The sequence below is a fragment of the Haliotis rubra genome, unplaced genomic scaffold (genome assembly GCF_003918875.1).
Source record: "Haliotis rubra isolate DU_JTF1 unplaced genomic scaffold, ASM391887v1 Scf982, whole genome shotgun sequence".
In the NCBI taxonomy this organism is placed as follows: Eukaryota; Metazoa; Mollusca; class Gastropoda; order Lepetellida; family Haliotidae; genus Haliotis; species Haliotis rubra.
Genome location: NW_025767726.1, coordinates 77,285 through 95,745, shown reverse-complemented (window position 1 = coordinate 95,745; position 18,461 = coordinate 77,285). Strand labels below are relative to the sequence as shown.

The 18,461-nt window shown below is 43.2% G+C and overlaps 1 protein-coding gene across 1 annotated transcript in view; it reads right to left on the bottom strand.

Moving 5' to 3' along the window:
- The window catches only part of LOC124265537 (glutamine synthetase-like), a 31,431-nt gene that overhangs the window by 7,651 nt on the left and 5,319 nt on the right, over positions 1-18,461 (bottom strand). The window contains exons 2-3 of the mRNA XM_046700323.1: positions 4,625-4,788; positions 2,588-2,749 (exon numbers count right to left, since the gene is read on the bottom strand). Coding sequence (XP_046556279.1) covers positions 2,588-2,749; positions 4,625-4,787 — 325 coding nt within the window. The 5' untranslated portion in view covers position 4,788. The remainder of the gene's footprint in view (positions 1-2,587; positions 2,750-4,624; positions 4,789-18,461) is intronic.

Here is an 18,461-nt window from a genome sequence, read left to right as displayed (position 1 = left end):
AGTTGTAACCCGGATCTTCATCGGTGCAGCAGGTAACAAGTCAAAGGTCAAGCTATTACGTCAGGGCTCGACGAGACACTATCAAGCATAGGAACATATGCAAACGGCTCTTACTCCAGGCATGGTACACCCAGTCCCACTACACCTTGGTCGGCCCAGGTACCCCAAGTACTGAGGACAAACTCACTGACAAATAAACGTCAATGCCAGACAATAACCAGTCTCGACTATCTGTTTATTAAGTTTACGTGGCGGGTGAGTGACTGAGTTTTATGCCGCTTTTAGCAATATTCTAGCAATATCACGGCGGAGGACACTAGAAATGGGCTCCACACGAACCCGGATCTTCGGCGTGATGAGAGAACGCTTTAACCACTGGGCTACCCAACCACCCTAACACAGCAAAGATCTAATCTCACTCTGCAACCACTGGGCCACCACCCTAACACAACAAAGATCTAATCTCACTCTGCAAGCTGACTCTTGCGTAAGCACACAGGTGTTTGATCACTACGATCAGCTACTAAACTTTCCAGCACATTACAAAATAGCTCATAAACCAGACATAAGGTTAAATATTCACGAGTTTATCACACATCTAACCGGTCTAAACGACATCTTGCGTAAGCGGTTCTATACAAACCACGTGTCACTCGTTCCGTGTCATGTGACTTACGTCAGTTCTGAAAATTCGCCTTTTGTTGATATAAACGGCCATGTTGTAGATAAACGGTTAGATTTTCCAGAATCACACATACATACCCGCTGTATGTTGTACTAAATGAATGGAAACGTTTTAAGAAACTATCATTAAAATTTTGACACAGTTCACTATTTGTTACGAGGGAGGAGTGCAGAGAAAGGGACAGACAGGTGTGCGAGAAAGGATGGAGACGGCACAGCACAGGCTAATGAATCAATAACTTGGTGGGCACTTGTGCACGTGCTTCTCTAACACCTGGCTGTCCCTTTCTCTGCACTCCTCCCTCGTAACAAATAGTGAACTGTGTCAAAATTTTAATGATAGTTTCTTAAAGAACTGTTCTGGTGGAGTCCGGAAAATTTTCAAATATAAGAAAGCTGTTGGGTATTAGTAAATGATAAACATGTGTACTATTTATATTTATGTGGCAATTTTGTACAATGATAAAATTTGCAATTCATCGGTCCGTTTCTGACTCAAACGGACTGTAGACTGTTAAAAGCAACTCCTGGCAATCAGCACTAGCAGGGGTCTTCGTATCACAGAATGCATCTCAATACGTTTTCATTATTCTCTATCTAAGTACAGCATTAATTGTTTCTGAGGATTTATTTGTTCTTATTGTGCCTTCTCCCGCATAAATGTGCGAGACTAAAATGGTTTTGCGATCATAACACGACTGGACTGAAAACCCTGCATCCACACGAATCTTGGTCATTGGCGTAACTTGCTTTGCGAAGCATGTCCACCCAAATACGTGACTATTACTTACACAACACAGTACACTTGAGTGAGTGAGTTAGGTTTTACGCCGCTTTTAGCAATATTCCAGCAATATCACAGCGGGGGACACCAGAAATGGGCTTCACACATTGTACCCATGTGGGGAATTGAACCCGGGTCTTCGGCGTGACAAGCGAACGGTTTAACCACAAGGCCACCCCACCGCCCCTATCACAGTAAAGTTGACTGTGGTTGAACAGTATTCCAGTCACATTACGGCTTGTCAGATTAATATGGGTTAGGTTTGGTTGTTGTTCAACGCTGCGCTCAGCAATATTCCAGCTTTATGGCGGCGGTCTGTAAATAATCAAGTGACATTACACTACATTACATTACGGTGACAAATTACAACAGATGTCCGTTTAAACTTGCCTGTAGAGTGTTCCATCATTTCAATCAGTGAGTGAGTTTAGTTTTACGCCGCACTCCAGTTATATGGCGGCGGTCTGTAAATAATCGAATCTGGACCAGACAATCCAGTGATCAACAGCATCATCATCGATCTACACAATTGGGATGCGATGACATGTGTCAACCAAGTCAGCGAGCCTGACCACCCGATCCCGTTAGTCGCCTGTTACGGCAAGTATGGGTTACTGAAGATCAATTCTTCACGCGTCAGCTTAACGTGGGAGGAAAGCTTGAATTGGTGCATATCTTTGACGTTTAACACTTGGAGAAATCTAAGAGCATAGTATGGTACAGACGAACCTTGAAACATAATTCGGGATTCGAACCCACAACTATATTGACGTGATCAGCGAGTGCGACCAATATTTGGTGACGGACTGACTGACTGAGTTTGGTTTTACGCCGCTTTAAGCAATATTCCAGCAACATCACGGCGGGGGACACCAGAAATGGGCTTCACTCATTGTACCCATGTGGGGATTCGAACCCGGGTCTTCGGCATGACGAACCAACGCTTTAACCACCAGACGACCCCACCGCCCCCAATATCTAGTGGCGAAAGAAACAATTATAAGGGTTTCACACAGTATATACAGATATGGAGACTCGAACCGGGTCTTAGGAGTGAGGAGCTAGCACCACTGGGCTAGTCCTGCGTTAATTACGACGACGACGACGACGACCACGTACCAGCAGGCAGCATGTTATACTTGTACACGTCGCATAACACCAGCTTGTTCTTGCCGCGGCGGAAGGGGTCCCTGAACAGCGCCACTGGCTTGACGTACATGTCGGAGTTCGAGCCTTCAGCTTGGTAGGTGCTGGAGCCATCGTAGTTCCAGATTGGGCAGTCTGCAATGTATGAATACAAATACTTTGCCAGGTTTGTTTGTTTCTTGTTTAAAGCCACACTCAGCAATATTCCAGCTATACGGTCTGTAAATAATGGAGTCAGGACCAGACAATCCAGTGATTGATGTCATAAGCATCGATCGGCGAGTCTGACCACCCGATCCAGTTAGTCGCCTCGTACGACAAGCATGGGCTCCTGAAGATCAATTCTAACCCAGATTTTCACGGGTATTGCATGGTTGATCAAATTCGAAGCCTAATGGGTATATTAAACACAGTTGTTTTGGCAAGACCCTGAATCAAGCTACAGTTGCCTTGTATCAACGTGAAAACATCACCACAGGTGACACTGTCAAGCCTTATTGTTTGGAGAGTTACTTGTTATGATCATCACGTAGCGTATTCATACTGTGATTATATATTACCAGTGCCAGTCATATCTGACCAGCGTCTGCATTACACGATCAGCACGTGTACTGCATGATAAACAAGTAGGCCTATATTGTGTGATCAGCACGTGTACTGCATGATAAACAAGTATATTGCGTGATAAGCACGTGTACTGCATGATAAACAAGTATATTGCGTGATAAGCACATGTAGTGGATGTTCCACATGTGTTGAAAGTGGGTCTCTTCTGGTCAGTAAGTGTAGGTATGGGTTTGCTGTAACATCAGCAAGAGTATGTATTATAAGTGTACTGTTTGTGTATTGTACCTTTATTGTGTTCGACACGTGTATTGTGTTCAGTAATTGTATTGTATGTCTATTGTGTTCGACATCTGTATTATATGTGTATTGTGTTCAGTAAGTGTATTGCATGTCTATTGTGTTCGACATCTGTATTATATGTGTATTGTGTTCAGTAAGTGTATAGCATGTCTATTGTGATTGATACGTGTATTTCATGTCTATTGTGTTCGACATCTGTATTATATGTCTGTTGTGTTCATTAAGTGTATTGCATGTCTATTGTGTTCGACATGTGTATTATATGTGTATTGTGTTCAGTAAGTGTATTGCATGTCTATTTTGTTTGACGTGTATTATATGTGTATTGAGTTCAGTAGGTGTATTTTATGTCTATTGTGTTCGTCGTGTGTATTATATGTGTATTGTGTTCAGTAAGTGTATTGCATGCCTATTGTGTTCGACATCTGTATTATATGTGTATTGTGTTTAGTAAGTGTATTGCATGAGTATTGTGTTTGACACGTGTATTGTATGTCTATTGTGTTCAGTAAATGTATTGTATGTCTATTGTGTTTGACACGTGTATTGTATGTGTATTGTGTTCAGTAAGTGTATTGCATGTCTATTTTGTTTGACACGTGTATTATATGTGTATTGTGTTCAGTAAGTGTATTGTGTGTGTATTGTATTCAGTAAGTATATTGTATGTCTATTGTGCTCGACACGTGTATTGTATGTGCATTGCTTGTATATTGTGTTCATTAGGTGTATTGTATGTCTACTGAGTTCGACATGTGAATTGTGAGTGTATTGCATGTGTACTTTGCTCGTATACAGTATGTGCATTGTATGGTCAACAAGTGTAATGTTTGCATATTGTGTTCAGAACGTTATTGAAGGGTTGACAAGTATATTGTATGCGGATTATGTTCAGCACGTGAAATATGTATTATATGTTCGTGGAGTTGGACTTTACGTCACATCGGCATTATTCCAGACATGTAGTGACGACATCATATATGTTCGAGGAGTGTATTGTATGTGTGTACTGTATGCTCAATACATACTGTATGTGTATCGTTTGATCAACGAGTGTAATACATGTATACTATATGCGTATTGTATGGTCGACGAGTGTATAATATGTGTATCATATGGTCAACACGCGTGTTGCACGCCTACCTTCCGGGCACTTGGGTTCTGAATCGAGGGTCCTGCACTTGGTCCTGATGCCCTCCCCTGTCCCGTCTATCCAGATGTACTCCGCCTGGACCAAGTCAGCAGGTTGTTCCAGATCCAGGAACTTGGCCAACACAGCCTTGTTGGTCCCATATTTGTCGGCCATTCTGTTGGAAGTGACGTCCACCGTGCCTAATTATAGTTTCCACTTCTGCCATTCTCCATCATGTAGACATACAGGAAGTGACGTCATACACCGTGCCTAATTATACGCGCGGAAAAGTCCCATGGTTCCATACTTTAATTATATCGCGAAATGGTTCCACTACATTGTCCATGGATGAAAGTCCCATGTAGACATACAGGAAGTGACCACTCATACATGGATGAAAGTCATGCATACATGCTTAATTATATCATGCTTAATTATATCGCGAAATGGTTCCACTACGCCAGATTGTCCATGGATGAAAGTCCCATGTAGACACACTCGACTAACATCTCTCGATTATCAAGTGATGTGAAGAATTATTCATAGAACGTGATGATTCATTTGTCATCTATACATATATTGTGCTCCTCGGCTTGTTTTAAACCACCAGCATCGCGATCCGTTAAGTTTGTATATTGAAATAACCGTTAGTAACCGTTTATGTTTTCTGGCTAATAACTGATACATAGTTCATTTACATCACTGAATATTCCCAAATGACTCCGAGTAGATCAGATCATCGTCCGTGCACGATGTTATTTCTGCCGAAGTTACTGGCGTGTGAAGGTAGACGAATACATTTATGCAATCACATGTACACCTGGTGTATTGTATATGGTTTACACTGAATTGAGACTTGTATTTTTCTTGTTCGCGTCAGCGTGAGTTTCTGGCAATATTCCAGCAATTTGAAATATTGAATTGTCTAATGTCTTTATAATAATTACGCAAATTAATACAGGATTTATATAATTTTCTGAATGATCTCGTTTGGTCATTTTATGATATTGTAAAAAGAGCTCTGTACATAGCGATTTCTGCGTCTAAACATTATAATTATATCAGTGTACTTAGTATAAAATATATCCTGGAATGCTCGCTAAGCCTACACAGACGAGAACGGCAAGTGACCTGAATCACCCGAGGTACGTAAACAGGATTAGGCGGAACTGCTATCATACAGGTATATCACAGTTTTCTCGTCGCAGTATGGCAACAGGTACCAACATTTTCAGCCGGTGTTGCAAGATGTCTGGCTTCTGAGATATTCAGTTGCAATGATTTCAGTATTGTGACGAGTGAACGCTTTAAAACTTGACTACCGGAACGACCTACTGTCTACCAACCAAAACTAAGATTTGCCTTGTAACCAAACGTTAGGACTGCGCAATATAACCGGTTTACAGGTATTTACCGGTTCAGACCACACTCCGGCACAGCGATGACTTAACATAACATCACTGCCACAGGCTAATTTGCGTATCACGTGACCGGACTTTTCTCTTGTTTGTAGTCAAACGCGCATATTCATAATAAGAAGAGACTGGACTCACGAAAGCTTTTCGACGCTCTCTTCATAACGTTTTACATTGTTACATATATATTCTTCCACAACAGCGACAGTAAGGTCTATGACAGTAAATATTTAGATATCAAAGTGGCTGCATCGTTTGCTCTCCATCAGCTTCGATGACAGCACGTGGAGCCGTACAACCTATGTAAACAAAGGATCGCTACGCAAATCGAAATAGTGTTACATGTTTTAGGATATTTTCTCAGTGAAACTAAACCATTCTATTAAAGATGTTTAGTTAGATGTGTAGACTCGTCAAAAATAAAACAGTTAAAGTAATCTGTACATTATATTGAATGGACATTGCAAGATGTGACGAATCGTCACATTTTTCTGGCCTGTGGCAGAGATACTATGCTGGCTTGCCGCATGGAACTCTGGGTAGGAGAGTGGGTTCAGACATGAAAACGATACGTATTGCGATACGCTGATCGAAAACCGGTATTTTGACATGCATTCGGAAAAGTTCGTAACACTCGGAAATCTTCGGATATTTTCTTGTTTCATTTGTGCCAAATATTATTCACATTTTTATTTTATCATGATTAAAATTTGTTATTAAAGCTTAATCAAGCATAGTGATTTTGTTGTGTTTTTGCTCTATAAATCAAACAGTAACTCGATTATAAGTACTTTTCTGTTTAAAAATACTTCATGCAATATATTGCAATGCATATCGCAATACATGCTTTCGCATCGCAATATATCGCAATATGAAAATTCTCTGCAATACCCACCCCTACCAAACATATACCTTAAAGTGGCACTAAATATGCTCAGCCAAACAGAAGATACTCAAGTGTCCCAACATGACAACAGTTACCATACACACGGCTGGTGTGTTGATGTTCTGTTTTGACGTTGTGTCGTAAGCTCCGATGAAGTGCGTGAACTGGTGCTGGAGTCCGTGACCTAATTACTTAGTTCAGCGCCCTGATTTTAGTCATTACGTTCTCGGTTTATGGGCGTAATCAGTGCGTGGCGGTAACGCGCAGGTCATGCTCGTGCAACACACATGATCTGGTCTATTATTAATCATCTGCGAACATTGACCGGCAAAAGAACGATTATTAACCCTTGCTGGTACAAGGAGAGGGAAACACAATGTCGGTCATTTTGAACAGGGATGAGTAAACAAGCCTTTAAACCATCCCACGGTAACTTGTTCAAGACACTGACGGCGGGGAGCGGGAGACTACAGCGGAGGTCGAGTGATTTGTTTATTTGTTTGTCGTTTAACGCCGCAATATAGTGTCGAGTGATTACAACGGAAATGGGGTGACTACAACGGGGATGCGATGACTGCAACTGAAAGCGGGTGACTGCAACGTTCATCGGATGACTACAACGTGGAAAGGGCGACTACAACGGAGAGCGGTTTTTTACAACGTGTATCGGGTGATTAGTCCTGACTACAACGGGGATGGGTCGACTACAACGGGGATGGGTCGACTACAAAGAGGATGGGTCAACTACAACGAGGATGGGTCAGCTACAACGAGGATGGGTCAGGACTACAACGGGGATGGGTCGACTACAACGGGGATGGGTGGACTACAACGGGGATGGGTGACTACAACGGGGATTGGGTGACTACAACGGGGATGGGGTGACTACAACGTGGATGGGGTGACTACATCGGTGATTGAGTGACTACAACGGGGAGCGGGGATGGGTCGACTCCAACGGGGATGGGTGGACTACAACGGGGATGGGTGACGACTACAATGGGGATGGGGTGACTACAACGGGGATGGGGTGACTACAACGTGGATGGGGTGACTACATCGGTGATTGAGTGACTACAACGGGGAGCGGGGATGGGTCGACTCCAACGGTTATAGGGTGACTCCAACGGTTATAGGGTGACTCCAACGGAGATGGGTCGACTCTAACCGTTATAGGGTGACTCGAACGGGATGGGTCGACTCCAAAGGTTATAGGGTGAATGCAACAGGGATGCGGTGATTACAACGGCGTGTGATGACTACAACGGGGGTGTAATGACTACAACAGGTTTCGGGTGACTGCAACGAGGGTCGGTGACTACAGCAGAGAACGGTTGACAGGGAGAAGGAGGTTCATGAACAGTGTTACTAGCGGCCTATAAATATTAGTAAAACAGAGTTTCATTTTGAAAAGAAAGTCCCTTTTGACATGGAACATTTCAAGTTGAAAAGGTCAAAGGCTTATTGACGATTGTTGTTGACCGGAATTATTTACGTAAAGGTCAAATGAGTTGTTTATGAGTTGCCAGCTGGGCAGGTCATTTATGGAGGTCATGAGAAGGGTCGGCTCTCTCCTTCATGAAACAAGCACAAACATGCTTCTAAATGCCAACTGTTGCAATCGGCCACCAGCTGTCTGAGCAGCGGCATGGATTGACATAGGTAAGTACACATATATATAAGGCTTGAATGGAAGCCATATAGAGGGTAAGTCGTTATTCAGAATTAATACGATGAATTAGAAAAATATAATACCAGCTTTCGTCATCTGTATAAACATTACATGTTAACGAATTCCGACTTCCTATGAACAACCTATCTGTAGAACAACCACCCACTCCTCATACAGTCAACCCCTCTTCTCTATAAACACCCACGCTCTTCAACCAACCCATCTCCCCTACAACCACTCCACTGCAACCAACCCATCTCCCCTACAACCACTCCATCTCGTCTACAACCACCCCACTGCAACCAACCCTTCTCCCCTACAACCACCCCACTGCATCCAACCCCTCTCCCCTACAACCACACCACTGGAACCAACCCCTCTCCCCTACAACCACAGCACTGGAACCAACCCCTCTCCCCTACAACCACACCACTGCAACCAACCCATCTCCCCTACAACCACCCCACTGCAACCAACCCCTCTCCCCTACAACCACACCACTGGAACCAACCCCTCTCCCCTACAACCACCCCACTGCAACCAACCCATCTCCCCTAACCACACCACTGCCACTGCAACCAACCCATCTCTCCTACAACCACACCACTGCTACCAACCCATCTCTCCTTCAACCACACCACTGCAACCAACCCATCTCTCCTTCAACCACACCACTGCAACCAACCCATCTCTCCTTCAACCACACCACTGCAACCAACCCATCTCTCCTACAACCACCCCCTCTACCCTACCCTACAACTCCCACCCCAACAACAAGTCCCCGTTTCCCCCAATATCCAGCGCCTCTCAGCTACAAGCAACACCCCTACAACCACCCACACAACCCCCACCCCTTACCCTATAATTACATCCCCAACACAAAATTCCGTAAATCTTGCCATGTAAGGAAATGACATCACCCAACATTTCCATCCACAATTGTTGAATCTCATGTCATGTGTGTTCACAATGGATATATATTCTCTTGTATATTTAACATGCACCACTGAGAAAATGACCGCGGCCTGTGCGGGTCAGATGACCCAGTGATTGTTATTGTGAACGGTCGGGGTGCAATTACACGCACCATGTCGCCGTGCATATACTAGCCTATCCATTTGGGTGCCGTTGTACACAGCAACGTAAACAATTCGACTGTCGTAATTCAATATTAAGGTATGGGCGTCACCTTGGCACTAAGATCGCTTTGTACAACGGCACCCACACCTAGCATACCATTCCAGCTGGGAATCCAAATAGGGTGTTTCTAATGTATGTTGTTTTACGCCTCACACAGCAATATTCCAGCTATATGGCGGCGGTCTGTACATAATCGAGTCTGGACCAGACAATCCAGTGATCAACAGCATGAGCATCGATCTACGCAACTGGGATACGATGACATGTGTCAAACCAGTCAGCAAACCTGACCATCCGATTCCAGTTATATGGCGGCGGTCTGTACATAATCGAGTCTGGCTGTTCACAGCATGAGCATGGGTTGACTGAAACCAGTCACCACCTGACCACCCGATCACCCTGTTACAAGCATGCGTTACTGAAGACCAGTTCTAACCCGGATCTTCGCGGGTACCACAGGGGTGAAACCAGGAATGACAAGACGTGTGTATTTGGTTCAAAACCAACAGCTATTCTCCAGTGATGAACTGTGTGACGTCAGATCCAGGACACTGCTAACGGCGGTATTCAGGCGCCAGCGTGTCAACATCGTTGTTGCTGGTTTTACATAGCAAGAAAACAAGGCCATCCATGCAATGTTGCTAAGTTATGAAACTGAAAACAGCAGGACTATACTCGTAATATCGATGTAATCTGAATGTATCACACGAAACCAGCTATAAAACCAGCCAGTTTATATTCTCCGCGCCAGTAAACATACAATTTTCCTGTCACACTGTCACACACCCACCCAACATGTATTCCGGCACTTCCCCCCGCCCCCACCCTCCCCTAGCACTACCCCCAGGTTATCAACAGGGGTGCATGTAGACAACTAGTAAGACAGGTTTTCAGGTGGTCGTTTAACCCGAGCCTATGTTCACATCCTTACAACCTGATATATTTAGCTATATCATCAATTATATATTCTTTTATTCCTCCAAAGGAGAGTACAAGGACATGGCGAAAGAATATTTACATAGATTTACAGTTAGATTTGGATGTTTTAAGCACTTTGCTATGCACTACAGAAAATAGAGGTGAAGATAGAAAAGTCTTTTATGACACTCCTGGCGTATAGTTGGCTGGTTTCTGCATCGGTCTGCATTGGTGGGTTGCACGACAGCAGGCATGCAACAATGTCTACATCTGGCTTCTCGTGAAGGCATACGCTGATCTCAAGGGGCCCAACACAACTGATGTCAGACCACAGGGTATCCCTCAGGCTGGTAGCTGGCTCACATTGACATACACCATGAGTCAGGAGGTCTGCACATACTCTGTCACACAGTTTGCACACCCCTGTGTCTCTCCCTGGTCTCCATGAAGCACATTTTCTGATGATGGATACTGCTGCTCTCTTCAGTTCAGGATAGTCTTTGGAGATCAGCCAAGCTGTATGAGGTCGCAGTGTTGGGTGGATGGTCTTGAAGTGTTGAAGGTCAGGGTCAGAGTTGAGACGTGTGTTCCAGTTGGTGATCTCTGTGTTGTGAACTGCTGTCTTTACCTCTCTTTTCCATTTCTGTTGTTTTTTCGAATAGGCCTGAATTTAGAATATGTGCCAATAGTTTATGTTTTCCGAGGATTCTGTAAATGTCTGGGATGAAACCAGCACTGGGTCTTCCGCAGTTATGTTTGTGTAAATACAACCTGGTCCTGAGGATCTGGCGTGGTAGGAGATGCTTCTTGTTATTACACAGCTGTCCAAGAAAGAGGAGCTTCTTAACATCAATATGTGCTTCCAGTGAAGTCCAGCTTTTCACACACACAGACACACACATACAAACTCGCCGATCAACACATGTAGGTCCACATAGCCCACACATTAGAACACGTGACAATGAGTTCCGATAACCATTGGAATTGAACACGTCGATATCACAACAGCATATCAAAGATTAAATCTATTTGAGAACATGCTAACCACTGTGTCAAGACAGAAATTGTTGTCGTTTAATGCCGAATGTCTTCAGCTGACGAACAGCGGTATTCAGTACTATTTCAGGGTGGTTCCGAGTGACTGACTGGCACATTTTAGTTTGTTTTACGTCGCTTTCAGCAATATTCCAGCAATATCACGGCGGGGGACACCAGACATGGGCTTCTCACACTGTACCCATGTGGGGAATCGAACCCGGGTTTCATCGTGACGAGCGAATGGTTCGACCACTAGGCTACCTCACCACCCATCAAGATGGTTCCGTTGACAGTTTGTGTCAGCAGGCTGATTTCCACTAGTAAATCCAAGATTCGTTTCGGTTTGCCCCGTTCACTGCGGGGCACCTCAAGTGGGAGATTTGTGCCGTTGTGAAATAATTTCAGGACATGTCAGTAACCGGAGTGTTTTGTATGACGACACCTGAACAGTATTTCAGTTTTATCACGGCTTGATGTATGATAAAGGCAGTCAGGACAACCCCAATCTCAACAGGAGTTAACCACTGTATTCCCATTTTTACAACAAAGCGGATCGGGTGTAGCCCTGCCTTTAACCAACATGTCACCCCTACCTGAATTGTGTAGAGGGAGCAGAACTGATAATCAAGGGACTATTAAGGTCTTTTGTGGTACCAAAGGTTGAAGGTGTCCTATTAAAGGTTTATTTGAGGAGCATAATTGTAATAAATTTCACAGTATACATGGGGGAAATAACTCATGAAAGGATTTTTCCTGACGCCTTCCAGGTAAACGCACGGTATAATATATGTTGCAATACAGGGACTGACATAAAGTTCGTGTCCTGACGTAGCTTGACTCGCGACCACTCAGCTGTAAAGTCTGCTTGCACACACACGTTTAAAATATCGTTTGTGGGTAAAACGTGAGCATTTTCCAATATATGCCGGTATATTATGACGCTACATGAACAGGTCTTTTGACAGGTCCCTACCACTACCGGAAAACTCACCCATCACTACCATTGGTCGTGATCACTGTTAGAGGTTTCTTTAGAACAGTGGGTCACAAGTACACTGCTCAAAAGAACCTAAGGACATTACTTCAGTTTATCTGGCATAGCCCATCTATGGTTAACTAAAGCAATATAAAGTTCTCGTGGCCTTTTATTCATTTTAAGCAGTATATATATTTCAATAACTCGTTTCATTCGAAAAGAAGTGCAACAGACAGAAGTGCCTTAAAACTGAACAGAGTAAGTGAATGTTGTTGAGTGAGTGAGTGTAGTTTTACGCCGGTTTCAGCAATATTCCAGCAATATAGAGAAAAACCTTGTTTATAGTGACATTATGGCTGATCATGAAACACTGTCGATGTGGCTTAAAACACCAAATCACTCGCTCCTGAAGTAAAGAATGACTATAAAGAAGCTTCGGGCCACTGGATTCATTCCGGTTACACAATCGACAGGTGCTGTGACACCAGTGAGCTTCGCAACAGATGTCACGTTCATATGTTGTCAGGAGTGCACAAAGCGACGACTACGTCATTAGCATGACTAAATTAATCTCAATAGAGTGACATTACACTACATTAATAATAATAATAGCGGATTTGTATTGCGCTTTTCCATACTTGGATATTATGCTCTAAGCGCATAACATTACATTACGATTACAAATTACAACAGATGTCCGTTTAAAATTGCCTGTCGAGTGTTCCATCATTTAAATCAGTGAGTGAGTGAGTTTAGTTTTACGCCCCACTCAGCAACATTCGAGCTATATGACGGCGGTCTGTAAATAATCGCGTCAGGACCAGACAATCCAGTGATCAACAGCATGAGCATCGATCTGCGCAATTGGGAACCGATGACATGTGTCAACCAAGTCAGCGAGCCTGACCACCCGATCCCGTTAGTCGTCTCTTACAACAAGCATGGATTACTGAAGATCACGGGTCTCATTTCAATTAGAGAATCAGAACATTAAAATCCAACAAGGAAAACTATTACCGATTGAGTGAGTATGGTTTTAGGCCGCTTTAGCACTATTCAAGCAAAATCACGGCGGGGGACACCGGAAACGGGCTTCACACATTGTACCAAAAACGTATTACTATTTTGTATATAAGCTCAAACATCCTACAGACGGACGAGAAAAACACGAAATTCATTAGAGAGATCCAAGATTGTGCTTCCAAAATATACAATCCATTTATGTCAGCAAATTAAATATGATCAGTAATAAGTTTTTGTTTTATTTTTGTGAGTTTAGTTTTACGACGCACTCGGCAATATTCCAGCTATATGGCGGCGATCTGTAAATAATCGAGTCTGGACCAGGTAATCCAGTGATCAACAGCATGAGCATCGATTTACGCAACTGGGATACAATCACATGTGTCAACCAAGTCAGTGAGCCTGACCACCCGATCCCGTTAGTCGCCTCTTACGACAAGCATGGGCTACTGAAGATCCATTCTAACCCGGATCTTCTCGGGTCTCGGTCAAGTGAGTGAGTTTTAGTTTAACGCTGCTTCTAGCAATATTCCAGCAATATCACGGCGGAGGACACCAGAAATGTCCTCGACACATTGTTCCCATGTAGGGAATCGAACGCGGGTCTTTGGCGTGACGAGCGAACGGTTTAACCACTAGGCTACCCCACCGCCCCTCATGCGTTAAAATACATGCACATGCAAATACATACAGTGGCATTGACCTTGGCGCATTGATTTTACATGTTTTTATCTGAAATATTGATATGTATTCAAGAGCTCATTTAGCGCTATCATGCGTCTTTGATCTGAGCGTCGTACGTTGTGGCGTGAAACGACTCCTTTAAGTCATCCTAGGTATTTGTTTGTTGCTTATAAATGTTCCAGCTGTATGAGAGCTGTCCAAATAATCGAGTCTGGACCAGACAATCCTGTGACTGACATCATGACCATCGATCTCCGCAATCGAGATTCGATGACATGTGTCAAAGTCAGCCACCCTGGCCACCTGATCCCGTTAGTCGCCTCTGACAAGCATGGATTGCTGAATATCAATGGGGGTAGAGGCAGTCGACTTTGAACGACGGCCCGGGTCAAAGTGACCTCACATCTAACGACGTGGTGGGACGAACGAGGAGGCTGTTATTGTTTGCATATGTTGGTGAATGAATGCCTCGCGCTGAGCAACTGGTGTACATGAGCTTATGAAACTTTTCAAGGACAGTTTATTCATTCCTGCATGAAATCATTCATTGAACACGAGAGGTGCTGAGTGCGTGTGTATGGCGTGGCCTGGATATGCGTGTGTTGTGTGGGTATTAGTGTGCTGGGCGTGACGTAGTGCGAACAATGCTGTGACACAAGTCCCCTACAAACCCCGAAAGTGCATGTCACCGCAGGCTATTAGTACAGTCACTATGAGTGAGTGGGTGAGTTTAGTTTTACGCCGCTTTTAGCAATATTCCAGCAATATCACAGCGGGGGACACCAGAAATGGGCTTCACACATTGTACCCATGTGGGGAATCGAACCGGAGTCTTCGGCGTGACGAGCAAACGCTTTAACCACAAGGCTATCTCACCGCCCATGAACTTTCAGGGAATCGTGTTAAAATACACGACAACATATTTAAAATAGGTTACATCTATGCTATTCGGACATTTCGTTCTTAAATTCGGACAAAGTGAGTTTAGTTTTACGCCACACATACGGCGGCGGTACAAATAATCGAACAAAAGCAAAGTAATGAGACTAACGCTTTTTTCTCTAAATAATTAGAAATATACGATTCTTATACCGTCAATCTAGAGTGTTGATGGTCCTGATTGCCTCGCCTCCATGTAGACGGCGGATGATCTGTTTCATTGGCATTTTAGAAGTTGAAGAATGATAAGAAATATACGATACTTTATGGATAACACTCTTGTTTGACAACGGTATAAGAATCTATACCGATACGTCGCATATATAAAACGTCATAATATAATATAGAAGTTGTTGTCCATAAATTATCGTATCTTTCGTATATTCATCAACTTCTAAAATGAACGAGGAGAGTTCTATGGATATACAACTTCCTTAATATAATATGAGTGTACAGTCCTGAATATAATATGGGTGTACAGTCCGTTTGACTCAAAACGGACCGATGAATTGTAATTTATCATTTATCAAGCGAGTGATCAATAGTCCGTATTAGTAAATGACGGCGTTTGTGTACTGTTTATATTTAGAAGCAATGGAAGATGATAATAATTTGGTTTCATCGGTCCGTTTCTGACTCAAACGTATTCATACCGTTATCAAGCAAGATCACTTGCTTGCCGATAACAACGTTTAGCACAGCAGAATGGAGGGAAATAATGTGGTTCAGGGTCTGTGAGTATTCATATTTCCCCAGCAAGGTTTCCGGTGCCGACAACAACCAGCATTAGGTCAGTCCCTACGGGCAACATATGTTGCCGATATCCATGATCATGACGGAAGATAAATATATTCAACAACTAGAAGTAATTAATGTTCCTGATTCACAAACATTTAAACACCGGATCCACGATTGTCGTAAAAACTGACTAGCGGGATGGGACAATCGGGTGATCGGGTGACCAGGCTCCCAAACTGGGTTGATCCATGCTGTAAACGCGTATGACCACAGAGCTTTGTCGGGAAACAAATGCAACATCTTCTTCATTGTTCCGAAATATTTAATACACACGATTTACATCAACAGGCGGAATACACGCTCGGAAGTAACAAGGATAGCAATGAGCGGTGAGTGAGTATGCTTTTAGGACGCTGTTAGCAATATTACAGCAGAGGCACACCAGAAATGGGCTTCACACACAGTACCCATGTGGGGAATCAAACCCGGGTCTTAGGCATGACGGGCGAACGCTTTAACCACTAGCCTACCCGACCGCACCGATGTAAATTTAACACGTAAATAGAAATGGACAGATAAAGAGAAAATGACGTTGCCATGGACATTGATACTTGTGGACATGATAACTGACAGAGCCAACGGAATATTCAGTAAATCCATTTGTCAGATTATATATATAACAGTAATTAATGAACGTGACAGTCATACGGATTGGCTGACAAGTCAATTTACAATGCAATAGTGATCAGGATTCAAAATGGAGATTAGCGTCATATAAATGATTGCAGTTAAGTTGTACATGTCTTGGTTAAGTAATATTTGGCCACTGGAATATATATGTGTATTCGGACAACGGCTGTCCCGAATCAGTTGACATGACAAGGTCATCGTGTCCAGAAGAGTATATTGAAGCTCATGATCGACTGTTTAAAGGCCGACGTGAAACAGCTGGTAAGCTGCTGAGTGAGGCGTTTAAGAAACAAACCTGAGATCCATGTATATTGTAAACAGCTACATACACAACACCAAAAATAAAATAATAGTGAGTGAGTTTAGTTTTACGCCGCTTTTAGCAATAGTCCAGCAATATCACGGTGGGGGAGACACAAGAAATGGGCCTCACACATTGTACCCATGTGGGAAATCGAACCCGGGTCTTCGTTGTGACGAGTGAATGCTTTAACCACTAGGCTACTAGACCCCCAGATGGGGTAATAACCCTGTTTTACTGTACATGGAGTAACAAAGTAATGTAAAGTATATAACTTTTTGAAACGTTTACACTGTAAGTAGCTCCTGTCAGAACTAAGGGACACAACTCCACATAATTAACAATTATACAATTACCCTGTGAGTACGAGGACGCTAATTGGGTGACTTTCACTGCATAGTTATAACAAAATCTATAACATAACAGCGGGCGAAGCCATTCACAAATAAAATTTCGTGATATTAGCCACACTAAACCCAGCTTTCACATTCAAAGTTTCGTGATATTAGCAAAACTAAACCTAGCTTTCACATCCCAAACTTCGTGATATTAGCGACACTAAACCTAGCTTTCACATCCCAAACTTCGTGATATTAGCGACACTAAACCTAGCTTTCACATCCCAAACTTCGTGATATTAGCGACACTAAACCTAGCTTTCACATCCCAAACTTCGTGATATTAGCGACACTAAACCCAGCTTTCACATCCGAAACTTCGTGATATTAGCGACACTAAACCCAGCTTTCACATCCCAAATTTCGTGAAAGGTTCGTGATATTAGCCACACTAAACCTAGCTTTCACATCCAAAGGTTCGTGATATTAGCGACACTAAACCTAGCTTTCACATCCCAAACTTCGTGATATTAGCGACACTAAACCTAGCTTTCACATTCAAAGGTTCGTGATATTAGCGACACTAAACCTAGCTTTCACATCCCAAATTTCGTGATATTAGCGACACTAAACCCAGCTTTCACATTCAAAGGTTCGTGATATTAGTGACACTAAACCCAGCTTTCACATCCCAAACTTCGTGATGTTAGCGACACTAAACCTAGCGTTCACATTCAAAGGTTCGTGATATTAGCGACACTAAACCTAGCTTTCACATTCAAAGGTTCGTGATATTAGCGACACTAAACCTAGCTTTCACATCCAAATTTCGTGATATTAGCGACACTAAACCTTCGTGCTTTCACACTAAACCTAGCTTTCACATTCAAAGGTTCGTGATATAACCGACACTAAACCTAGCTTTCACATTCAAAGGTCCGTGATATTAGCCACACTAAAGCGAGCAGCTCACACACCATGACACCGAATATTCACTGATTGTTAGAAGGCAGACAAGCACGTATATGTTCAGTTCAACCAGACCGTGACAGTCAGTCACGCTCTTACCTATCGAAATGTCCACATATCA